Source organism: Sapajus apella, unplaced genomic scaffold (genome assembly GCF_009761245.1).
Source record: "Sapajus apella isolate SASKATOON/1434 unplaced genomic scaffold, GSC_monkey_1.0 scaffold36, whole genome shotgun sequence".
NCBI lineage: Eukaryota > Metazoa > Chordata > Mammalia > Primates > Cebidae > Sapajus > Sapajus apella.
This window is the reverse complement of record NW_022436976.1, coordinates 11,776,010-11,803,045: the sequence shown is the minus strand read 5'-3', so window position 1 is coordinate 11,803,045 and position 27,036 is coordinate 11,776,010. Positions and strand designations below refer to the sequence as shown.

The window sequence follows — 27,036 nt, the reverse complement described above, 5'->3', positions numbered from 1 at the left end:
ATTTTAACAAGGGCCCCAGGTGGTTTGTGCCCAATAAAGATAGAGAACTAGTGGGTTGAAACTCAAGCAAAAGACAATGAAGTTGGAGCAGCCAGCTGGACTGCTGTTTGAGTAATCCAGTTGATTACAACAGGCAGACTACAGAGGTTACCATGGAGATTCAAGGGCAAGGGTAAACCTGAGAACTATTTCAAAGGAAACATCATAAAGAGGTAAGAGACTGGATTTCAGAAATGGAAGAGAGAAAAAGAGACTAGGAGAACTATCATTGCTACCTCCTGAGAGTCAGCTAGCCACAAAGAGTACTCATTAGGCCTCTAGGTATCAGGGATATTGTTGGCAGCGAGAGGAGAGAGAACAAAGCTAAAGGCGCTGCAGGAAGGTGACGGCAGTTTAAAGAAAAAAAAAGGAAAAGGCAAAGGAATGATAGCTACCAAGAAAACAAGTGACCTGTTCTACAAAGTTAAAGAAACTGTCAATTAGGGTGGAGTAAACTTATCATGCAAGAAGTTGGCATAGATACTTGTCTCAACTTAAAAGTGCTTTAAAAATAAAGTGGGATCAGACAAGGCAGATAAGTGCCAGAGGAGTTAAGCTCAAGCAGAGATAATGAACAAAAATACAGAGAAATTAGGATTAAAAGCAATAAAGTCTTGAATATTGGTGAGAAAAGAATAAGAGAGGTAGGAAATTTAGGAACTTTCAAAATAAGAATCTGAAGTCATTTCCTAGCAATCCTGAACAGGAAGGGAAACAAAAGAGGTGGGATATGTAGGCAATATTTATATTGTTCTAATAATCTTATAAGCTTTATAAAGCTTATTTTTATTATATTATTATACCAAATGTAGATATAAAGATGTATAGACCTAGACAGATATAGAGATAGGAGAAGAGGAAGTTTGTTTCCCTTTTTATCTTTTATTACCCCTACTAAAACATGTAAAATATTATAATATTCTAAACAATGAAGGTATGCTTTAAATATTTGGACAGTGGCCTCAATAATTAAATTATTTGAATATAACCGTATTTTTCAAATAAGTGTGGCTTTGAATGAGACATGTTTATTCTGCTATTGCTTTTAAATTTAATATTTATATTCACATTTAATTCCAGTGTACAAGGAGGAGTTCTCACTCCAAACAATAGTGGCATGCTAAACCCAAGAGATCAAACGTTGAAAGCTATGTACTAATAGGTCATTTGGTTTTCAAAATCTTAACTAATAACAATTGACAATAAAACTCATTAAAATTCCTTTTGTTCAGGATCCATTGTGTTCATCTTCAAGCCCTGTTCTTCTAAGATGATTGAAGGTGAGATCTCCACCTAGTGGATTTATAGAATTTTGCAGATTTTTATGGAAACAGCCAACTATCCCTGGAAATCTTAATTTTTTTCTCTTAGAGAAATAACAGGTTTTAAAGACTTCTACTTAAATCTAGGATAATTGTCAACAGGACAATTGCAAACGTATGAAATATACCAATATGCATATCGGTTAGACTACAGTTAACAAAGCTGAATTTTTATTTTCATACTATAATTAGGAAAACAGATCAACACAAATATGAATATATAATTATCTGTGTAGAAAGCAATATTGTAATACCACTAATTGAGATGTGTATAATAATTTACATAAAATAAACATCAAATGTAAATCTGCTTAAATACTCTTCTTATGTAGTCTCATTTGTTTGAGGCTTTTTTTCTTAATGTTTGCTTGCTCTTGCAAGACTAGGCAAAACTTTGTGTACTTGTTTTTCCATTCCTTAGAGAAGCATACTCAGTTAATTGTGTCAGACATATCCTATGACTCCATCTTTGATTTTTGTCATATATTCAACTCTGTGCTTTTATTTTATTGATAAAAAAGAGTTGCTGAGGACATCTTTGTCCTCCAAAAGGATCCATTTGTAATTCATGCAAAGGCTAGCAGGTGTTTATGTCCTCTTGAAGAAAGCTAAAGTAGAAAAGGATTATTATTTGGGTTATTTTGTTCACTTTATTCTACTTCTAAAGGTGATGTATTAGCATATTCAGCAGATGGTGGATACAGTACAGGTTTTGGAGCAGAGTTTTCAGCTTCATTTATTCTGCTAGGAACTCAAAGCACCTCATTTTCTGCCTCAAAACTGTCTTTTAGCCCTGGGAAGAGGGAAAGCGCTTCATGTGTCTCCATTATCATTACGCCTTCTTTATGTGCACTATCTTTACCTGGTTGAATATTTTGAACTTCTCTCAAATTATGCATATTACTGTTAATTTCAGGATCTACTTCACTGCAAAGTATGGTTTCATGGGAACCTGTGATACTTAAATCTTTAGCTGTAATAGTCTCCTCAGCAGAGCTCACATCATATAATGCATGTTTTTCACTTGTTCCATTTTCCCAAGTTTGCTGCCTTTCTTTTGTGTTGCCTTTTAAGGTCATTTGTGTGATCTGAATTAACATACTAGAATCTGTCTTGCTTTCATCGAGCATATTTTTCTCTTCTTTCCCTACTATTTTTATCTCTAGTGCTTCAGTGCCGTCATCTCTGGGCAATGCATTTGTGCTGTCAATTCCTTTTTCGCCACTCTTGGTTAGGTGCCAAACAGTTTGACTACTAACAGGAGAAGTACTGATATCCTCGGGAAGCTCTATCCTATTTTGGAATGGAATTGAATTTGTCTTCATAAATGATAGGTTGTTCTTGGATTGTATTTGGGGAATGAGAGAGAAATCATAAGTTTCTGTTTTTGAAAGTTTTTTTCCTACATCATTTTCTTCCTTATCCATAATACAATTTTCTACAATTTGATGTGGTATTTGAGGTTTTGTCGTTAAAGTTTTTTCTTTATTTCCAAGTCGTGCATGACTTGAATTTTGCTCTCTGTGTTGTAAGGCTTCATTTTGGTCTAAAGTGTATTCCTTGTAGTTGTCAGTCTCGTGGACATCTAAAAGTTGCGTTAGATTCCTTGGGGACAGAGAAAACTGATTTAGCTCACTGGTCTTTGATACATTCTGTTCCATGTACTCAGCAGACTCTGTTGTCCCTTGGTCAATAGCCCCCCTGGAATGTTGGGATGGTAAAACATCACTTCCTGTATTTTTCGAAGTAGTTGGTAAATAACTAAGCACTTTAGATTCAGGCTGAGTTGCACCTTCCATTGGCTCAGTTGAGAATTGAGAGTGTGAGTGCCTGTGCTCAGCATCAGTAGGTGTAGGCTGAGGCAATTTTGATGCGCTTCCATCAGGAATATGGCCAGCTGAGTGACAGTTGTTTTCCATAGAGCTCTGGTTGACTACAGACAAGTTGTTAGCACTGAACAGGCGGGCATGTTTAGTGTTTTGTTGGTAACGTGGGGTCTGCTTTGAGGCATGTTTCAAAGGCAGCCTCTTTGAAGTGAGTCTAACATAGTTGCTACTCTCTGACTGTTGAAGAAAATCTGCAGAAGACACAGTATTTATTTTGGCTTTTGTCTCAGAAGCTTTGGATAGTTTCTTAGGAGGTAGTAATACTTGCTTGCATTGCTTTGGGAGGCCTGACAAGGATTTTTCTGGATGGACTCTAACTTTTCTAAAAGGATGTAAATTTAATTTTATCTTTAAGTTTTGTCCTTTAATTTTCCCGTTGAGGTCAGACTGATGGATTCTCTTCCTTTTCAGAACCCGTGAATTAGTAAACCATTTTTCTCCTTTGTTTCTCTTCCCAGTGTTGCTACATTTTTTGAGATCCAACTTAGTTAGTTGATTACTTTGATTTTTCTGCCGTTTCCAAGGGGTTGATGTTTTGGGTGATATCATAAACCTATTTATTTCTACTAAATCAGGATCATGGAAGCTAACCCTCTTTGGAGAATATGCTTTCTTGATTTTTGTTGATAATCCTGATAAATCTATGTTGTCTTCACTCGTAAGAAATTTTTCGATTGCACTGTTAATTTGGATTTGCTCTTTCTCAGGCTTTGAGTGTTTTCTACGATTTGGCTTCTTTTCTTTCATGTAATCTTCAAATTGATTACAGGGCACATATTTACAGATAAGAGAATTGTTCGGCTGAAAATACCTAGGTCTACTCTGTTTTAACAGTCTGCAAGGATCATCATATTTTGATCTGTGTTTTTGTACGGTCTTTTGTACATAGTGTTCCTCAGGCTCACAAGGCTTGGATGATGAGCTTGTAATAAAATGTCTTTGCCTATAAGGTTGTAAGCCATTGTCTTCTTTTTCTATTGGAGGCTGCCATGATTCATTTGCTAAATGCTTCTCAAGACTTTCTCCTGCCAAGGCTGAAGCCGGTGTTGCATATCTTCTTCTAAATGTGTCACTGCTGTTATCTGTGGAGCAATAAATGCAAGAATTTAGCACTTAGCAGAGTTTTACTACCCCAACCAAACAGATGCTTAGAAACCTTATGAAAAGTATAAAACTGACTCTTCGATAATTCCAACTCTTGACTGTTTCCTAATTTTTAACCAAATCTACAAAGGACATTTGTCAGTTTTGTAGGTTTTGCAATGAAACTCTTTATGGTCACACTGGAGTCAGTTGTGATGCTAACTTAAAAGTTGTGGAGTTAGAAATGTAAATGCTACTTATAGTCATATATGTTTAGTTGTTGGTTATATTAGCTTTAAATATGAATAACATCTAACTCCTTTTTAAATGGCTCTAGTAATTTTTTCCTGAATTCATTTCCCATTAGCAACTTAAATATTGGGCAGAACATGGGTGCAATATTGAGTAATGTTCAGGTTTCAGAGAATAACCTGGACAAGGAAAGGGAAGTACTTGAAATACTATTGACTCAATGAAAGCGGAGACCATATCTGTTTTATTTCCCATAACTTAATAAGTTGTTCATTAAATATTTGCTGAATGAATAGGTATTTTGAAATATAGCCTGGTTTGTGTGACAGCAGTTTTTGTCTGGAACTTTTAAAGTGATATATATGAATACAATATTTAATCTTATTAATCTTATAACTTCTTCTGCTAGCTTCTTTTAAATGTCTGCCTGCAAATTTCTCTTAGTGTTACAATCTTTCATTCACTACAAGAAAACAGTACATGGCCTCACCCCCTATAATTTCAGCACTTTGGGCAGCTGAGGTGGGAGGATCACCTGAGGTTGGCAGTACAAGACCAGCCGGACCAACATGGAGAACCTCATCTCTACTAAAAATAAAAAATTAGCCAGGCATGGTAGCGACTGCCTGTAATCCCAGCTACTCAGGAGGCTGAGGCAAGAGAATCGCTTCAACCCAGGAGGCGGAGGTTGCAGTGAGCCGGGATCATGCCATTGCACCCCAGCCTGGGCAGCAAGAATGAAAGCCCATCTCAAAAAAAGAAAAAAGAAAGAAAGAAAGAAAATTTAAAAAGAAAACAGTACATGATGAACCGTTTAGAAAGGAAGCTTCCTTTTACTATTCGGGGATAGACGTCTCTATGGCCCTATAAGCATAAATAATATTATTGACAAAAAAAATAGTAATACCATTAATTGCGCACATGCTAAGAGCTAGGCATTGTGCTCATATCTCTTTTAATATTCACAAGAGACATTATCCATTGGACAGATCTTACTCTCTTATAACTTGTACAGATAGAGGAATAAGCTTCAAATAAGTTAAATTCTTTCCCCTAGTCACATATCAGCTAAGGGTTCAAACCAGGAATTAAATCCAAGTCTATTTGACATTAAATGACCCTATTGTCTTAACCACAATGCATCTAAAATTTAAAATTATTTATTAGTATACTTTCTATTATTTTATGAAATATTTTCATTCAGAAAAAGAAAAGTTTTCTATTCTGTGAGAAAAAAGGACATTTTAACCGCAAAACATCCAATAAATCTTAATAGCATGACTGCTATTTAAAAGGCTCCTCTTTTTTTCATTTTTAACTTGTTTGGTGTTAGGCTTCAAAATTCACTTTTAGTAGACAGAAGATGTACTGTCAGCTCCTAAGGGTAGAGACACTTCATCTCCACTTTGCCCCAAGAGATGATCTAAGTCACAGACTAACATCTAATTCCAATCTAAGATCTGCTATCAACATTCTGGGTGACCTTGGAGAAGCCACTTGCTCTCTGGGTATTAGGATATTGGACTAGATGGGAGCTTTATGTGAGTATACAAATTATGCTGGGGAAAGATCTGTAGCCTTTGTCAGAATCTCAGGGAGTTCTGTGACTCAAAGACAAACATTAAGAACTATTAGTTTAGATCTAAAGTCCCCTCTACCCTGGAAAGCCTATAATTCTGTTTCCAAGTCAGACGGCATAATCGGAGTGGCATTTTTTCTTTACCAATTTCTGTTCTGGAGCAGATATGATGTTGGCTGTTTTCTCCTCAAATACCTGCCCTCTCTAGTTCTGGTACAATGCCTGGCATGTAGCAGAATTTCAGGTATTTCTTAAAAATATTCATGTAAGTCTGACAAAACGTTGTTCTCAGTATGAAACAACAGAGTGGGTTTTAAATGGTTAAGAGACTGCATCCCCTTCAGTTACAAGAGTTTTCCACAGAGAAGTGCAGGCATTGGACAAAGTTAAAAGATGAAATGAAACATCTGCCTAAGGTATGATTCTAATGAAAGGTTAAGTGCTTATTTCCTTCTAAAATAAAGCCAATGTGATGTGGTTTCTATGGTGTATGTTTCTTTCCTCAGCCATCCATGTCTTGAGTGAAATTATCAACCCCCAGACACTGGTAAGAACAGGAGTGTGGGAATGCAATGAAATAAACTCACATCCTACCTTGTAACATACGTGAAATAACATATGGTTTTATTCTTATCCAGTTGCCCCTAAATCCATCCTTAGGGCTAGACCCCTGTGGTAAGAATTTCTTGATACAGCACCTCTGTCATTCATATTCTTAGAGAAAGCTCTGCTTGTTGTAAACCAATTCAAATAAATGACAGGAACCTCTTTACAGAGCAGCTGTCACCGTTTTCACTGCTGAGCCTGAAAGCATAGCCTTGCTATTCAGGAAGAAAAAGGAAGACATTTAATTCACTGCCTCCACCTAAATATTGACATCGCCCATGTACAGTGGGTAGATGTCACGGCCAGATTCACTTGGCTCCCAACATGGGACGATGAATTAAGTCCTGACTTTCCCTGGACTGGGAAGTTATCATCCCTGACAGCTCAGCAAGCAAAGTATGTTTCTTGACATCATTCCTGAAATGAATCACTAGCATTAGAAGGCCCATTCTTCTAACATGTCATGCTCTGGGAAGGTTGCTTACTGCAGAATTGGCATTAGAGCTCAAAGGATGTTGGAATAAAAGCTGATACTAGTCATCCCATAGATCTTAACAGTACTATGGCTATTTAAAAGACTACTTTTTTCTTTTTTAAACACTGTTAGGTGTTTGGCCTCAAAATTTACTTTTAGCAGCCGAGAGATGTACTCTCAGCTCCTAAAAGTAAGAATACTTTATCTCCACCTCACCCTAAACACACACACATACACACACACACACGCACAGTATTTTTAGAAAAGGAATAGACTAGGGCTACAGTGATTTTTATAGCATTTCCTGTTGAGGAAATTAAAGGAGGGAGGCTCCCTCCTTCAATAAGAATTAAACAGAGGGAGATTTTCTAAAACAAGACAAACTCACCTTCTGTTCTTACTACATGCTGTTGCAGAGTTTGAGGCTGGACTTCTCCAGGCTCAAGATTCCTTAGCTTTTCAACTTTCTTTGGATAATATGTTGTAAGTAAGCCTGCTTCATTAAAAGCTGTCATATTTCCAGGAGGCTCTGAACATACTGAATGCAGGAATCTACCATCCTGGCAAAAGAAAGTACTGTCTACCCCATGGTCTTTCTTTTTCAGGTTTCCAAATGATCCATCAAGGGTTGTGGACTCAGAGACCAATGTTGCTTGATGGCTATTTATCTGTAAAAGTGGCATTTCCTTTCTGGACCCCACAATGGACATGACCTTTATCTCGTTTTCCTGAGTTAAGTGGCAGTTACAGTATCCCTTAGTGTGGTAATTTCTTGCCTCATGAGCACACAGGGGTTCATCGAAGGTTCTGCAACAAAGGTTTTCTGATGTATGTTCATTTGCTTTGCCTTGTTGGAGTTTCCAGTTAAATACAACTAAACCTAGGCACGTGAGACCAACAGCTCCTGTGACAAATAGAGAGACCATTAAAAGATAACATCTTGGGAAGAAACATATAAATCATCAAATGTAAAAACCGCAAATACAAAGGTTAATGACTTGAAAGATATCAGAATGGGTAGGAAGTCCTTCACCATTTGGAAAAATATCAGTCCAGAGAGAGGCTATCATGGACATTGTTCTACTTTCCAATTTAGATCTTTATACATATTAAAGATTATAAGAAACAACACCATCTGGAATCTCTTTGGTAGAAAAAAGGGCTGTTTCATGAGCTGAAATTCATTTAAGATAAAATGGGTCCTGCGGTAACATTAGTTTTTCTGTCTATGGCACTTCCTTTTATGAGCTCTCATAATAGAATGAATGACATCTAATATCAGACTGCCTGGTACTGTCATTTCATGTTCTATGCAAGGACCAGTGTTTCTCAAACCCAGATGCCGACTCTAACCTGTTTCTGTTTCACTTTTTCCTATCTTGACAAATGGCCTCCTCAACCACCTAAATGTTCAAACCAGTGTCCCTGAGGTCATACCCTCATTATCTATCACAGTGATTTTCCTTGTTTCTTCACACTAATGAAGTGTATTATTGTGTTTATTCGTTCATTTGCTTCTTCACAGACTGCCCTCCTCTGCTAGAATTAAGCACTGTGAGGTGACAGATTCATTCAGCCCTGTTCAACATTCTATCCCTAGTGTCCACAACTCTGAGACAAAGGAGGCACTCCAGAAATGTTTACTAAATATTCTTAAATCAACAGAAGGGATTCTGTTTATGAATCCTGATAATGAAATCTCTGGTGATCTAATTTTATACATCCTCAAGATGTGATTAAGAAGACATGGTGTCAGTATAGGTTGAATAAAGAGATCTGTGTCCTAAGCCCACATTCTGCCTTAGGACAGTGCCCTTCTCTGGAAATAAGGACAGTGAATGAGATGATCTCAGCGTCTAGGTTCTTTGATTGGCTACACCATGCCTAGTTCTACCCACTGGAGACAATGTTAATGAAAACTTAAATGAAAAGGGAAGTTATCAGGTCATGATTGTTTTTTTTGTTGTTGTTAAGGATGAAGAGCAAACAAAGAGAATAGCAGTTTCTGGTAAAATTCTCAAACCATTGTATAGTTTACCATATCTTGAGCTCTTAAATCCATTTTAACTCATTTACCAACAATACACTCTTGGAAAGTGCTATAACATACTGAAGTAATCTCTATTAAAGGCACATTTTTTAAAGTTGTAGCAAAATTATGTAAATAATAATCCTTTTATTGACAGATTCTAGAGTTTAAATTATCCCAAACAAGGATTTTGGTTTTAAAATGTTAAAGTACATATTAAAAAATTAAATATTAGAGCTACTCCTCAACTCATATGGGTAAGAAAACTCAAGATACAAAGCTATGTTCTCACAATTTTCTTGGATATTTTCCAATTTCTCTAACACTTATTTTACCTTCTTTCTCAAATAAGGATAACTGATTAAATAATATATGTAACATAGTTAATACAGTGCTTTGATATCATAAAGTTCATGAGTGTTCATTGCAGTTTGTGATTATGATTATTATTACTGAGCCACCATTGTTTAGGTTTTACATTGCTCTATTGGTTCCTGGAAGACTCAGCTATTAGAAAAAAACTTTAAAAAGTCATTTGGAGGATATTTTATATGACTGATGCAGTTAGTAAGCCAAATAATAAAGGAAGGAGAAAGCTAAGTTTTCTTTAAGCTAAGTGAATCAGCCATTGAAATGAGAGTAAACATAATCTGATTATAAGATACAGTTTCCCCTCTAATTGTGTGTGAATGGCAGGGACCCACTCACTCCCCTGCTGTTGATGCTGGGTATATATCTGTATCCCATTACCAGTCAGGTGTGGTCACTTGCCATTAGTGCAGAAAGCAAAAGCAGCAAATGAAGCTTGTAGGCAGGCAGAATGTGCTGTTAAGAGGATTGTTTGAATTTTCTTTGCCATGGGCATTGTTTCTATTTTTAAAAACTGTTCTAACAATCTTTGAGAGTTGGCAAGAGAAAAAGGGAAAATTAATGATAAGTTCTCATTGAAACATTAGAAATACGTTACAGCTTCATAAAAACTTTTTATCTACCAGTTCGTAGCATTAAGTGTCAAGATATTAGTGTTTGATGCCAAATAACCACTTATTAGTTTTAAATTTACTGAATATAGCTACTTATATTCCTTTGAATTTTTATGACTTAGCTACAGCTGAAGAAGAAAATGGAATCATAGGCAAAATTATAGTTCTAAGTGTTTTTTCCACAATCTAGAAGTATAGATAATTCACCACATTTGTACTTCAGAAAGAGTAGAATCTTAATGGAGCAAATTAACATAAAAAAATCAGAGCCTTTATAAAGACTCAAAGCCCTATAATTTAACAATTATTTGATGAAAGATATATTAGTATGATAATTTCACAAACCAAAACCTAACATATATGTAATCATATTTATAATTTATCAGAATTTATTCATGTATATTAAGCTCCCTTTCACTTTGACAAAACCTTTGGAATCTTCTAGAATTTGTATTCATCTCAACACTAATAAAGAGCTGTTAATGTAGCTAAATATATTTCTGAATACATATTTTTGAAAACATATGTAAAAGATAACTAAAGGATACTAAAAATTGCTCTATTATATTTCCAAAACGATGTCCCCTAGAACACAAATTCAGTGAAATCCTTTATTTAAAAAAAAAGGGATTATGGCCAAATAACTTCAAGAAATGCTCCATATCACATCTTCCTCTTAGAAATTTATAATGCTCATTAGAAAATGAAAGATTATAAGAAGTGCTGCAGTGAGTACATCTGTTTCACTTTGCTAAACCTGGTACTTCCTAAACCTATTTGAACCCCACCATCTATTCCCTATGTGTGCATCTGTTTTTATTAGAATATCTATTAATTATTCACTAGTACTAGTATTCTAAGAAAGAAGCACATTTAAGGAAAACCCGTCTGATGCCCTATCACTTATGTCTTCTATGGTAAATTATTTCTTAGCACATACAATTTCTGACATAGTTATGTGGTTTATAAAACAATTTATCTTCCTAAGATTTGAATTTCCTTCCAAGTGAGTTTGATTACTGCTGGTGGTAGTTCCATCACCTACACCTGATGCTGGTCTCCATCTATCCTAATTAAAAGTTAGTAAAAATACAATCAATTAATTCACTAGGTAATTGTTATGGAATAATGATTTACAGCACATATTCAAAATACATCAGTCTTGGATGCCATTTGTCGGTCTCTGGTCTCTCTCTCTCTCTCTCTCTCTCTCTCTCTCTCTCTCGCCTCGTCTCTCCTCATCACCATGGTTACCACGAGTGCAGAGGATTTCACCATGCACTGAGAGCATAGGGGAAAACACACACATCGAGCTAGATAACTTAAGAAATCTCATATATCTTTGGTCTTCAACTAATTACATTAAGTGTCATTTTATATTATTCATCCAGTGAGATGTAATGATAGCTGGATGCATAGTTTAATAAATTTTAAATTACAAAAAATATATAAAGAATTGTATATGATCCTCCCTTTAGTTGGTCTGGGAAGTATGGGCCAAGTTTATATAGAGTTGAACAAATAGAAATCTTAGAAGAATTCAAACCCCACAACAGGAGGAGGACCAAGACCAAAGAACAGAGATGTTAGATAATGTAACCAAAGTCACACAGCTAATAAGAGCAGAGCCAGGATTCAAACCTGGGCAATGCAACTACAGAACTCATTAACATAACTACTGTGCCATATAAACATTGCAGACTAAAATATATGTGATTTCCATAATAGCATCTCTTTGTGCATCTGTGAAAGCTTGTGACTCTTACTATGTACCATTGAGAAGCACACAAATGTAAGTGCCTTGAGGAAAGAGTCTACGTCCCATAAGTTTTTGAATATCTCCTAGTGTCATAACAAATGCACCAGTATTCTTTGGTGAATGGATGATTGATGAAATATAGATATTATTACTCCTGTATCACACACAAGGAAACTAAAGTCTAAATAGCAAGCTGAACATGCTAAAGATCACAGTGCTGGTTATACCAGGACCAGGGCTCTTGAATTCTGGTCTAGGGCTCTTTCCTGTATGTTAGATAGCTTCCCTGAAATAGGAAATTCTTACAACCTGTGCAAATGAGCTAATATCCTCCCACATCTACTGGCAACCTCTCCTTTCCATAGCCCTGGCGAATTCCCCCCAAGTGTCTGAAATAAGCATCATTTAGCATGCCGCAAAAATATGGATAAGAGAAGAGAGAAGAGGAGGACACACTTCTCCCCGGCATACCTGCAAAGCCAAGGACAGTCAGCAGGGCCACATCCTGCCCTGGGAGGAGGGGACTTCTGTCCTTTAGAACCAGAGTGAAGTTGGGAGCTTTGGAATCACAGTTAGCCTCAGACAGCCTCAGCACACTCTTTGCAACTGCCACAGCTGTGGTAGATGGCTGACAATTTAGGTCCTTGGCATTCCTGAGCGTGTGAGCAGAAGACTTAATGTAGTTTCTTAAAAACCGAGCAAGGGGATGGAGATCACAAGTGCAGCTCCACTGGTTCTTATCTAAGCTCAGAAGGATTAGCTGCTTCAGTGGAGTAAAAACATCCGGCATGTGGGCTAACCTATTTCGGGAAAGGTCCACTTCCTGTAGTTGAGGCAGGGGCCGGAAGGCATCTTTCCCAATGTAGGAAATAAAATTGTTGGATAAATCCAGATGCCTGAGACTGTGGAGATTCGTGCCTCCAAAAGAAGTGTCTGTGAGGTTAGTGATCTGATTCCCATCCAGCTGAAGCCGGGTCAGGCCCCGCGTGTTCCGGAACCAAGACCCTCGTAGGGTGCGGAGAGCATTATTGCTCAGCACCAGCACCTGCAGGCTGTGAAGCTTGCTGAAGGTGTGATCCGTGAGTGAAGAGCTGGATATTTGGTTGTGCTCCAGCAACAAGGTCCGCAACATCGTAAGGCCATCCAGGGCATCTTCCTGAACATCCTCGATACCATTTCTGCTCAGGGAGAGCAGGGCAAGGTTAAACAAGAGAGACAGGTTTGTGCTCTCAATAGAGGAGAGATATCCATCAGTGATGATTAAAACCCTGGTGGTCATAGGGGCTGCTGTGGGGAAGAAAAGCACAGACTAGATGCAGGATATACATGAGTGGGAGGGGGTGTGGTGGAGAGCAGAGAGAATCAATACCCTCTGAGCAATCTTATCACCTGGGTAAGAACAATAAACAATACACAACATGAAAATGATTTTCTGATTTCTACATTTAAGGGGAAGCTGGCTGTATATCAAAATGATGGATTTTTATATCCTTTGCTACTGTGACATGTTTGTTTGAGAAACATAAACCCATCTGTTACTTTAGATGTCAAAGTTAATTCATTGTTTCGGATTATCTTCATCGATGTTACGTTGAAGGTGTCTTTTCAGGCCCTTCCTCTGAGGCTGTGTACTGACCTGCTCTAGCCCTGCAGACCCGGAATAGAGTCAACTAACAGCTGAGCCTGTGTCTGAGCCCCCTAGTCAGTGTTTCATAGCAACGTATATTTATTTATGCTGTGAAGTCAATCATCTTTTTTCCAAACATAAAGGTGCATGTTGGGGTGGGGAGTGTGAGAAGGAGCGTTGGTTTCTGCTTTTTAGCCCCAGGCTAAAAGTTGACAACTTGGTAAGGATATATATTCACTCCAAACAACCCAAGGGTCTGTCAGTGGGGTTCTCATTATAGTCTGGGCCATCTTGGCCTCCTGTCTAATATCTGTTCCCTCCAATGAAGTCCATCATGTGATGACAGGTGGTACTCAGGGCCTCCAACTGTTAAATCCCTTCACCATAATCACCTCAGAGCTATCACTGCTCTGTCATTAGAAATCAAAGCATTTTAACTCAATAAAGATGTATTATAATCAGGAGTTATTGTAACACATCTTTATCATGCTAAAATTGTTTTGACTGCAAATGACAGTATCATAAGGATGGAGGAGCCCATTGTCACTGGGAGGTCTACAGGTGATATTGGAACAGTCAACCACAGGGAAGCAAATCACAAATCCCTTAGGAAATTGAGACTGCAGTGCGGAAACAAAGAGATTAAAAAATAGATAAAAGACAAAAGATTCTCAGAGTGCCTTCTTTTGGAAGAATTGTTCTCATCCCTGCAGCACAAGCAAGCTTAAATCCTGGTAGTTTTTTCAGCATTTATTATGGATTATTTGAATTCTATTAATTCTGGCCAGTTCGGCATTTTGTTCCCCTCATCATTGTTTTTGATATGGGATGAAGGAGTTTTGCTTTCATGGGTCCCCAGTCCTTTAGGGATTTGCTGACTCTGAACGCGCAGGCTGTTATTTCTGTCAATTATTTCTTGTGTAGATCTAGACAGAAACCCCACTCACAAGTCATCCATTTTATTCTCTGTGTTTATGAAATCTAACTTCACAAATGTGGTGTTCTGTAAATGAGAAGCAGGATATTGAGGTGCAACAATGTAGATGAGAAATATTTGTTTCTTACAGACATCAGCCATCTCTGATCAGAAAAAATAAACGTAGTGAAGTCAAGAAATCTATTTTAGATGGTGAGAGTTTAGTGTTAAAGCATTTTCAATACTGATTAGAAACAATATACACATCAACTATCCTTGAAACCTTCTCTGCCCTGTCAAGGGTGGTGACAACATCTACCTCCTCATTACCAGAGTCGTAGGATTTTAGAAATGAAAGAAATTATTCTCTTCCACTGTGTCTTAACTCAGGCTGCCTATGGAAATTTTCCATTGGCAGAGCTTATAGCTTGTTTATCTCTTCTTGGATATCAGGATGTAAATCACATTCTCCTCAAATTTGTTAATAAGGTGTCTTATTAAATTGTTGACTTAAGCAAGCAATATGTAATGAATACAGGCAGTGTATCTTGTTAGCATTTCTACAGCTCATTTACCACCAATAAAAAAAGACTAGACTTTCAAAATGAGATGCACTTTGATAATAATCTGTTTCACTGGTACATCACTTAATCTTACTAATGCTGAACAATTGCAGTTCAGGTTTCTGATTCATTTATATTTCTTCTAGCTGGTGGTAGGGTTCAAGTCTACACAAAGTATGTACAAAAATATAATTAAAGTGATGTATTTGTTAAGTGTGCAGCTAGAGAAAATGGTAATATTCCTTTGCAATAGCAAACTATGTCTATTACCTATGAAGGTCTTTAAATAGTTTTGGTTGAGACCATCAGGAACAGGAAAATAAAATATTACCAGTCTCTTTAGTCATTGTATGAAGTGTACTCATTAAAGGGTTACCTCTTTTCAGCTGAGCACAGAGAACAGTCAGTACAATGAAAGGTATGGCAGCCAGTTTTCCAGGTTCACTGACCACTACTTTTTAGAGTTATTAGTTTTATTACCTAGTATATAGGTTAGCTGGTGACAGAGGGTTACATCTCTGGTGCACACCACACACGACTCAGGGCAAGCTGCCACCAACCGCAACGTGATGGCAAAGAGTACCAACCATCCACCTGAAAGGGAAGTAGAAGGCAATGCATATCATAATGTTGACATTTACTGTCCATTATTTCAGTACATAAAGCTCATGAGGCATTATGGTAATTTCTGCTGTTCAATGAGCACCTTAGTGTTCTCACAAGGTGCCAGATAAATAACTACATTCCTTAATTTGCATAGAATTTAAACCTAAACGTTAAAGCATTGGCTATAAATTCAGAGAGCTCATATCCAGGGCATATTTCTTAGTATTTTGAAAAATTAAGTTACTTTGCAAAACAATGTATAGTTTGTAGTGCTTTTACAACATTATCTTATTTAGTTCTCTTAATTCTGCAACCCAATTGGTGACTAAAGAAACAGCTCAGAATCGTTAATAAACCATCCTAAATCACATAGCTGGTAGGTATTTAACGAAGTCTTTTAACTTTCAGTCCAGTATTTCTTCTAGTATGCAAAGCTAATCTCAGGCACTGAATCTTACATGATTACAACTAAATTCTTACTCCTTATAGATTTAAATGCCACACTTAGGGAGTGAATATGAAGTCAAGATTAAGATCACAAGCTCTACTTAGTTTTGAATTCTGCTCTGTTTTTACTGACTATATTATCTTAGAAAAAACATTTTATTTGTTATTTTCTGCTTTTTCATGTGTAAAATCGAAATAATAATAATAAATCCCTACAATGCAGAGTATTATAAGAGTTAAATGGGTACTCTAAGTGTTTAGTAAATGTTAATTTTCGCCGTTATTCTTATGCTTTTCCAACTTCCCAGTGAAATATATAACATCATTTGAATTTTATGTTCAAGAAAGACAATTCATTTGTAATGTCTTCCCTGGTTGAATTAAAAAATAAATAAATAAATAAATAAAACAAGGAGCAGATTATAATAAAACCCTCTACCTGTATAATAAGATAGTTTGAGAACAAAATAAAATGTTTAACAAAAACATAAAATGATTAATTATATCATTTGTACAGCAAGCATTTGTAGCTCACCTTCTGTATGCTAGGCACTGCTCACAGTACTAGGGATGGAGCAGTGGCTGAGAAACCCCTGCCCTTGTGAAGTGCACTTTCTATAAAAGGATATAAACAATAAACAAATAACATAAAGTATGTATTAAGTCATGTAGTGATAAGTGCTATAGAATAAATAAAACAAGAAAAGGAGAAGATTGCTTTGGCCCGAGAGCTCTAAATATGAGAAACAAGGAAAATGTCTCTGATAAAACAACATTTGAACAATAAGCTGGAAAAGGTGAAGGGTGTTAGTGTGTCATGGTGGAGAGAACCCAATGCAAAGTTCTCAAGGGCATGAGGTGGTTGGTGTGGCCAGAGTGGAGTGCACAAGATGAAGGAGAAAAAAGGAGGCACAGGATCAGAGGAGCAGATTGTTGTATAACTTAGAGATGGAGTTTTTACCCAAATAACATGAGAAGTAATTGGAGGCTATAGTGAGTGGCATTACTTGGTCCAACGTATATTTTTAAATGATGATTACTAACTACTGGATTGGGAACATACTTTCAGACAGGTAAAGAAGAGAAGTAGAAAAAATAGGAGGCAATTGTAGTGATATAAGCAAGAGATGATAAGGTATAGACAAGGATGAGAGGTAAGCATATTCCAGATGATTTTTTATTATAACAATGCAATTTAATTTAACAAATTTGAGCTCATTTAACCTGTCTGATGGAATGTGCTTGGTGTGTAAGCGTAAATAAACCATCGCTTATCATCAAAGCACTTTCTAGCTAGTGATAGACATGTAAATACCTATCTATAAACAAGGAGAAATGAGGTAAATCTAAATTCAAGTGAATATTCATTTTGTGGAATAACTTGGATGTTTTAAGAAGGATGTAGCTTGAGTTGTGCCTTGCAGAGTGCAGTGAATTTCCATGGGCATAAAATAAGCATTAGATAATTCCAGTCTGAGAAAATAGTAAGAAGAATGCCCTGCAAGGGGCAGCAGATCTAATCTCAGCTCATTTATTTTAGCTCTAATTGGGTGGCTAGTCGGCCTCACGCATGTGTGGTTGAGGGCCAACTAGAGATTTAGGCAGAATTTACACACAGATTCCAGAGCTTTTTCCAGGATCTCTTCTCATTTTCTCCTGCCCATTTGTGATAAGCAGGATTCTAAGATGGCCTGCAATATTCCTGTTCCCTGTACATGCCATGTGGAAACCCTTCCCTTCAGTGTGGGAAGAACCTGTGAATATGATGAGGTATTACTCCCATGATTATGTTTCATCATATGGCAAAATGAAGATTATCTCAAGTGGGCCTTGCCTAACTGGGTGAGCCCTTTAAAAGCAGAATAAGTTTTACAGCTGGTCACAGAGTAAGAAGTCAGAGGCAGGTACCCTTGTCCATCAGAAAAAGAAAGCAAACAGCCATAGTGTGAACTCCCTATGTGGCAAGCAGCTGTAGGCATCCTCTAGAATTTGAGTCATTACTGGACAACGATTGGCAAGAAAACAGACATGTGTCATACAACCACAAAGAAATGAGTTCTGCCAACAACCAATGACCTTACAAGAGGCCCTCAGCCTCTTCGATGAGATGAGAATCACAGTGCCCACTGACTCCTTGATTTCAGTCTGGTGAAACTCTGAGCGAAGAACCCAGGTAATCTATACTGGACTCCTGACCCATGGAAACAGATAATAAATGGACATTATTTAAATCACTAGGTTTTTGGTAATTTGTTATAAAACTGCTACACTCCAGTTGCCTTGAATTCTGTCCTCTGGCCCTTCAAACAAGCAAACCATCAGAATGTTAATTGTTTCCTAAAATACAGAAGTGGTCTACCCTCAGGCTAAATGATATACAGAGAGAGCGAGCAAGGTGGGAAATATACTAGTTCCAGGATCTACTTGCTTTTATTAACTTTCCAGTGCCTTCAGGTAGCTGTCATTTACATTTTGTCCAGAGTTTTAGTTGTTTTCTATAGGTGGGTTGATCTAATATAAGCTACTTGATCATTCAAATACTGAATGGTAGGATCAATATAATTCGCTGATACTTTAGAGGCAAGTATGATAAAGAGAAGTCAAAGATCAACTTTTTTTCTTCTTTTTTTTTTTTTTTGCCTCTGCAAGAAGGTTGGAGTTTTCATTTACTGAAATGGGAAAGGCTATAAATATAATTAATTGCTTGTATGAGTTTAGGGTTCAGGAAAAAGTTCTGGGCTAGAGATAGAAATCTGGGAGTTGTTTTTTAAAGGCATGAAGCTGAATTAACTCCTCAACAGATTAACTCTAAAGGGTAAAGAGACTCAAAGACTGAATCTTGGGGAAATTAAAAACTTAAAGATAAGGAGGAGAGAAGAAACCAAAAGAGTAGGCTAAGAAGAAGCCAGTGAGAGCAGAAAAAAAAAAAAGTAAGAAAATGATGTCCTCAAAGCCAATTGAGAAACATGTTTCAGGGACCAAGGAATTGTTGCTTGTAATTAATGCTATGCCAGGTGAGATGATCACTGAGACGTAACCATTGAATTTAGCAATGAGGAGATCGTTGTAACTTGACAAGGGCAGTTTCAGCAGTGTTGTAGAGAAAGCTTGATTAGGATGGATTGCAAATGGGAGGTGGGGAATTAGAGAGAGCAAATTTAGATAACTCTAGAACAGTTTTGCTGTAAAGGTAAACAACAACGGAGCAGTAGCTTGAAGAAAAAGCTGAAGAAGAGATGTTAAGAGCTTTATTTTGCTGTTTGCTTTTAAGATAGGAGAATGTATGGTATGTCTGTATAGTGGTGGAGATTGAACAATAAAGATGGAACACGCACAATGCAAAAAATAGATGAGAGAATTATTGCTGGAGCACACAGGTAAAGGAGTTGGCCTCAGAATTAGGCAAAGATCATCCAAATAAACAAAAGTCAGGGCAAATTAAGTGGGTTATAGGAGAGTAGTTCAGTGCAGCAGTGGGAACTAAAGGTTTGAGGAGACCGGAGAAGGTACAAAATAGCCATCTGAAGTGTGAAAGAGTGAATGGGCTGGAAATATGTAATCGTCTCTGCGCAGTACTGATAATCTATGGGAGGTTAGAGGGTCATGATTTTGAAGTGAGACCAGGCAGAATGGATTCAATAAATGCTAGGATTTTTTCAGTAGTGTACAAAATGCAAGATGAGGCAAGGAAGCTGAGGATGTGTGGAAGGGAATGATAGTTGGAAGTGAATCTAAGTGATACATGGAAATGAAATATACGGTAGGTAAAGGTAAAGTGACAGCGAATAGATGATGAAATAAGCAAGAAAACAATTGGGAAAAAGATATGTAGGTGGGTAGATAGGCAGATAGAAGAGTATCTACTTTAGGACATATTTGCAAATGCTCATAATAAAAAGCTCTTATTTTGTTCTGTTTTTTTAAGTGGTAAAATGGCTTCTAAGAACCAGTGTGATCAAAGATTGTTGGAGTTAGGTTTCTAGAAGAAGTGAGCTAGAGAGGAAGGAGACAGAGCTCAGAGAGTTGTCTAATAAAGATTGAGAGGTTGGAGAGTATGGAGGGGCTGCAGGCATTGGTCGTGACAGGGTCTAGGGTATAACTAAAAGGCTGAATGACTAACGGGGTTTGGAGGAAAAGCTCATTAGAGAAGAGTAAGCAAAGGAACCCAGAGGTCAGGCTATTTTAATGACCGTTTATATGGATAATAAAAGTACAAAGAGCAGTGTCAGAGAGTATGAAGTAGCCAGTTTTTAAGATCCCCAAAGAATGAGGGTGTGTGACTAGACTCTGGTGGTGTAGCCTGACAGGCTGATGGTGTTCAGAGGAGAAAGCATTTGGAAGTAGCAGTGACAGCAAGGAAGACACAGGGCTTTGCTCACCCCACTGCTGTCACTGCTCCCAGTGCCCCCACCAACCTAGAGATACAAGGAGATTGTGAGAGGAAACAGTTTATAAGGGAAGCAATGTTCTCAGGGGCGTGCTAGATAGTAGGGGAGAAGTTGTTCTACTTAGAATCTAAGTTAGTTGGTTACTGCACCTGAATGTTAAATTGGGCTCTTCACCTCCTGGTAGTGAAAGTTTCATAGAGAGAAATGATAGAATGTATGGTTTTAGGATCCCACAAAAGAAGGAAAATAATTTCCTCGAAAGAGACCATTTTCTAAACTTCCAAGAATTTCTCCAATAATCATTTTTATATCCCTTGCAACTGGAACAAAGTTTGAAATGTATTTGGAATGCAACATTTTTTTTAACCAAACTCACCTGACACAAAGGTTTCTAATGGGCAATAACTTTAATGACACTGTCTAAAAATTTTTAAAAAGCTTATCTTAAACCCTAAAGTAAGGCATAGTTCTGAGGTTTCTATCGTCATCTTAGTTTTGAATCTGAGATGATCTTTTCAAAAGTGAAGTTCATTATAAATCTGGTTTTAGCAGTTCTTTTTATACATAGTGTGCAGTATATTACAAGGCACTGACATAGTTAATAGTTTTTAGTATTCGCTATTATTCTTTCATTTTGAAGAGGAAACCTGCCATTTAAAAACATGCAAAGCTAATTAAAGCTTTTCCACAATTTCATTATCTGAATGTAGTTGCAAATTCTGACTTAAAACTCTTATCAGAGGGAGACTCAACATTCTTCCATGAACAGCAAATGAACATTCAATTAACACTTCAATAAAAGTGTATTTTAAATAAAAAATATACTTTATTGTTAATCTCATTCTTTGCAAATGCTAATACGCAATTTTAAAATCCAAAGAGTGTCTCCTTCCTTTTATTCTTCAAGGAAAAGAAAAAGTTCTTTTTTTCTATTTACAGGGAAGACCTGAGTTTTCTGAAGTTGTCATGAAGTTAGAAGATTGTCTCTGCAACATTGAGGTAAAAAGTTTAGCTTCTGAAATATGTCCAAAAAAAGCGCCGAATATCCAAGGCTGTCAGGGAATGTAGGTGAGATGGTACTTATGAAAAGTTACTATGAGGACCCATAACTCCATCCATATTTACCCTATTCATTAAATTTCTAGGGTGGAGCAGAATTAGCTGTATCTACAGGGACAAAGGCAAAGTCAGAGTGAATTTGGGCCCTTCCAACAAATAGTAGGGCAGGCAAATGGACATAGTCATACTCAGCTTAAAAAATTGATAAGTAAATATCGGAAAGTATAACAAATACATTTAGAAGATAATCGATTTTTTATGCAAAAGTTTCTTCATACAGAGATATGTAAGCTAAAATGTTAAGCTATTGTTCATTTACATTCAATGAGAAAAAAATTATCAATAAAATATGTGCATAAATTAATTGGAATGCATTGCTTTTACACCACATGTATGTTGCTTAATGTGATATATGTTGGCAATCAGGCTAATGGAATTTTCTTTCCTTATTAAAGCTGTTTGCTTTAATTTTCTTTATAATTGCCTTAATTTTCCATACACCTGGTTAAGAGATAGCATTTCAAAATAGGTGAGGGAACTAAAACATGCACACTGATTCAAAAATAATATATTCTCAAATGCAAATAAGTGCTACTGGCAGAGGAAAACATACATCACACTTAGAGGATCATGTATGCATCTGCATATGCAGGGGAGGAGCAACAATAGAGAGAAATAGCATTAACCTGAGATTGTACAACCAAGTCTCTAAGTGGAGCCATCCCAGAAAAGCAGGCTTTTTTTCCCTTAAAAAAAAAGTAGTCTCAACTAAGAGTCATCGGACCTTGTTGCAGTTACAGCCTGCAGTGAGTGGCTCTGTCTCATGACTCTTGGCTGGAATTTCTAAAGAAAACTTTTGTGTGGAAAGAAGCTTCAGTGTTTAGACCTAAGATCCTCTTTCCCTTCTCTTCTTCAGTCCTGGGACTTACAGAAAGTGGGGAGAAGTAGTTATATATTTGGTGAGGCTTCAGCAGGCCCTGTGGACAAAAGCATCTGTAGAAGCCTCAGGTGTTAAGGGACACCTTTAAGGCTTGAATTTAAAATGTCCTCCATTTAGAAACATAGGATTTGAGCAAGTTTGTTCCAAGCCTAATGGGATAGATCCATCTGGAGGTGGATTCCAGAAACAAGGACCATGATAGGATCTGCTAAACTAGCTCGTCTTATTGCAATATATTGATTAAGCCTCTTACTTAGACTCTGCCCCCAGGGCAGAAGATGAATGGTCTACATGCTAAGAGAGTTTGCTGAACTGAATTGCACCAATTAATGGACCAGAGTCAGCCTACAGAGGCTGACTTGTGCAGTTCCATAAGACTTTATCCTCCGTACTCTTCAACTTTTCAGTCAATGGCTTAGACCAAAGCCAAGAAGGAGCTACTCATCTCACGTGCAGATACAATAAAGAGGGACAGAAAATATTTGAAAGCAGGACTCTAGATGATCTTGGAGGATGAAGTAATAGTACATGCCTAATAAGAATAATTTTAACAGGAATACATGTAAATATAATGTCCTGCATCAAAGTCAAAGAAAAAATAATAAAAGTATTAAATGGTGGAGACATGGCTTAGGAGCATCATGAATGCTTGTGGATAATAAGCTCATTGGGAGTTAGAATATAAAGTGACTCTTGCTGCAAAACAAAAGATAGAATTATTCTTGTTCTGAAATAGCCAGGTGGTACCCAGTTGTGTCCCTGAGCCTTTTAAAGGAGTAATTAAAACTGGGATACACATTTTAGAAGAGAGAGATTTTACTGGTGAATGAGTTGAAAATCATGTAACATGAAAACTGGTTGAAGAAACTAGTGATGCTTATCACAGAAAAGAGAAAATTAGGATGAGTTCAGCAGCTGTTTTTAAACATCTGAAGAAATATCATGTGGCAAAGGGATTGGCCTGTTCAATACGGGAAAACACTTGCTGGGCATTAAAGCATTTTTCTTCTTATAAAACTGATGTATTCTTGGAAAAGTGTGTAAATTCATTTTACTTAAAGGGAATAATTTTATGTAAAGGGAATAATTTTAGCTATGACTTAAAGGAACTCTGCCATCAATCTTATTGCCATAGTGAAGAATGTGAAGAATCTTTTGATCATTGAATAATAACCTTCTAAATATATTTTATGAATCTGATTTGGGCCTACTGTGTTTTCAGAAAGATGAGCATAAATTTAACAGACCAGCTCTCAGCACAGAACTGGGTCAAAAAAGTAAATTAAGCTAGCCAGATGTTGCCGTTAGGTTTTCCCTGAAAGGAAAAGCCAGAAGCAAGCTGAAGTGAATAGAAATTAAAATATGGGAAACCTTAGAATAGAAAGTTAAATCCATATTTGATGTTATGCCTTCACTGTTGGAAGTATTAAACGGTTGAAATTGCTCCTCTTCCACTCAGCTGATGTCTCCTGCATCAAGTAATAGCAGTGGATCTCTCTCACCTTCTTCATCTTCTGATTGCCTGGTGAGTCGGGGAGGACCTGGCAGGAGTCATGTGGCAGCTTTGAGAAGTCGTTTTGAATTGGAATATGCTCTAAATGCAAGGTCATATGCTGCCTTTTCCCAAAGGTGAGTGGTAATCTAAGCAAGTCTCATAGTAAAGTCTTATTTCAGAATCTTATCAAGACAGTCAACTGATTACTATCACCAAGGGTTGACCACCCCTCTGAAGAAATTTGAAAGAGGAGTTTTGGGCCCATTTTTCTTATGACTAAAAATTAGAAATTTTATTCTCTGTTAGTCTAGGTTCCTCTAGTTGCAAGTAACAGGGATTAACCTAGCTTAAGTAAGAGATGTCAATTTTAGAGCAACAAAAGAGATGTATTAAAAGTATTCTGGGGCTATTTTATGACATCCAAGGAAGAATTCTTACATGAAAACCAGGAAACAGCTTTGAGGATCTGAGAAACAAAAGTTCAGGGTTCTGAGAATTACCATGTGACCCAGAAATGTCTCTCCTCCTCAAAATATACCCTAAAATTAAAAACGGGTACTTAAACAAATACCTGTATTCAAATGTTTATAGAGCAATATTAATAATAGCCAAAAGGTGGAAACAGCCCAAATATCCATCAACTAATGAACAGATAAAGCTCGGGCTGTTATAACAAAATATCATATACTAGGTACTTTAAACAACAGAAATTTATTTCCACAGTCCAGAAGCTGGAAGTCCAAGAGCAGGTTGCCAGCATGGTTGGGGTTCTGGTAGGGGTTCTCTTCCTGTTTTCTAGAAATCCACCCTTTCTCTGTGTTCTTATATGGCAGAGAGAGCTCTGGTGTCTCTTTATCTTCTTACAAGGGCACCAACTCTACTGGATCAGGGCTTTACGCTTATAACTTCATTTAACCTTAACTGTCTCCTTAAAGACCTTCTCTTCAATGCAGTCACATGGGAGGCTAAGGTTTCAACATATGAATTTGAGAAGGGTCACACTCCAGTCCATAGCAATAGGTAAATCTATAAAAACAAAAAGCAGATGGGTGCTTCCAGGGGATAGGGAGGAGGGAGAAATTGGGAGTAACTGCTTAATTGTCACCCAGTTTTATTTGGGGCTGATGAAAATATTTTGGAATTAGAAGTGGTGATTGTAAAACTGTGAATGTACTAAATACCCCTGAATTGCTAGTTTTTCAATGGTTAATTCTATGTTCTGTGAACTTTACTTTGATGAAAAAAGGAGCAAAAACAAAAAGACGAAGCAAAGAGGTAAGTCAGAAAAAGAGATCAACATTCTTTCATAGCTAGCTCTGCCATTTACATGCCTCAGTTCCCATAGGTAGTCTCTTTGTCTCTCCACTTAAATGTTAAGTTTCAAGGAGAAATATATCTGTCAAATAATGCTGTAATAATTCTGTGTAATAACCCATCCCAGAATTCAGGGGTATATAATCATAAGCATTTATTTCTTGCTCACTTGTTTGTGGGCTCATTTTGGATGAGCTTGACTGTGAGCTACAGATCTTGTTCAGGTCTGTTCCTTGTGTCTCTCACCCTCCTCGGATACCCACATGGAAGAATGTACTACCTGGGGTATATTCCTCTCATAGACAAAGGCTAGTAACTCAAGAGGATAAGCCCAAATTTACATGCACATTTAAAGCCTTTGCTCAAGTTGTATCCTCTGACAACGTTCCATTGGCAAGTTTCACAGCTGACTTCAACATCAATAGGAAGAAAATATATACTTGGTTTCTAATGGGAAGAACTGCAAAGCCATATGGCAAAAGTTATGGACAGCTGGAGTAAGAATGGGGTCATATTTCATTAATATAATCATGGCTCTCAGAAGCCCCTGTTCTAGATGGGGAGCAAAGAAGGCAGTCACTGTGAGCTTCATAGGCACACTATAGAATGCATACTTTCCAACCCATGGAAGACCAGAAAAGACTGGTTTAAAATCTCTCTCCTTCCACATGAGTGCCAAAGCATTTGCACATGGCCCAGTTACACATACACATTCACACTCGCACCTACATATACATACACATTTATGTACTCTAGTATCAGAGTAAAGGTCTTAAGTAGGAAAAGATTATCTGGAGTTAGCAGAGGTTTTTATACAATCTACAAATTGCAATTGTTGCTTTTTTAGCTGTAGTTATTATATTCCTGATCTGACAAAAGAGTTGCAGCTGCAGCTATGAAGAGATGGTACTCTGATTCATGAAGTCTTTAATCTATGGAATGTCATCAAATTAAGTATCAGTAGTTTTGATTGATAACCACACAAACTGGACACCATTTTTTTTTGGATTTTAGTCTTTCACGTAATTTCAAAAGGACCCGTAAGCCAAGATTACATTAGGTTTGGTCACGTCATCATCTTCCAGTTCAATCTGCTGTTCATATTCTCTACTTGTGGCTTTTAAAGTTATTTCTCTGAACAGCCAGATTTTGATATTTATAAAGCACAGTCACCTGAGGTTTGTTCACTTGAAACAGATGTTAAGAGGATGAGCTGTGGAATCAGACAGATGTGAGGTTAAATCTTGGCTTTGCCATGTACTCATTTGCTCAATGACCTTGGTCAAGTCATTTAAATCTCACATGTAAAATACTGGTAATAATACCAGCTCTTAGAGTTGTTGTAAGGAGAGGTACTATTGTCATAATAGTGGCACTGGTTGATTGAAAGATGCCAGCAGAACCAAGCATAAAATATAGTTCTAATAATGTAGGTAAGTCACAGAATTCACAATACTTGGAGAGCTACACAGAATAGGAGGCACAGCAAGTAGTCCCAGTTAGGCAAATGAGGGGTGGAGGGAACAGAGCTTCTCTGGCCTTCAAGAATCTAGAGATGTATACCACTACTAGTTTATTTTTTTAAAAACTACATGCTGAGTGAAAAAAAAAGCATCAGCTTTTTTGAGATCTTCCCTTTGATATCCTCATAAACTGTTTTATAGCCTT

The 27,036-nt window shown here is 37.1% G+C and overlaps 2 protein-coding genes across 2 annotated transcripts in view; one reads left to right on the top strand and one right to left on the bottom strand.

Moving 5' to 3' along the window:
- LOC116564091 (serine/threonine-protein kinase TNNI3K) overlaps positions 1–27,036 on the top strand; it is a 324,743-nt gene that overhangs the window by 250,940 nt on the left and 46,767 nt on the right. The window contains exons 24-25 of the mRNA XM_032297087.1: positions 21,500–21,559; positions 24,019–24,188. Of these exons, the coding sequence (XP_032152978.1) occupies positions 21,500–21,559; positions 24,019–24,188 (230 nt within the window). The remainder of the gene's footprint in view (positions 1–21,499; positions 21,560–24,018; positions 24,189–27,036) is intronic.
- On the bottom strand, positions 2,012–13,300 carry LRRC53 (leucine rich repeat containing 53). Its single transcript, XM_032297091.1, is given in 3 exon segments — positions 2,012–4,329; positions 7,631–8,146; positions 12,485–13,300. Coding segments are annotated over 3 exon segments (3,642 nt in total). The 5' UTR covers positions 13,293–13,300.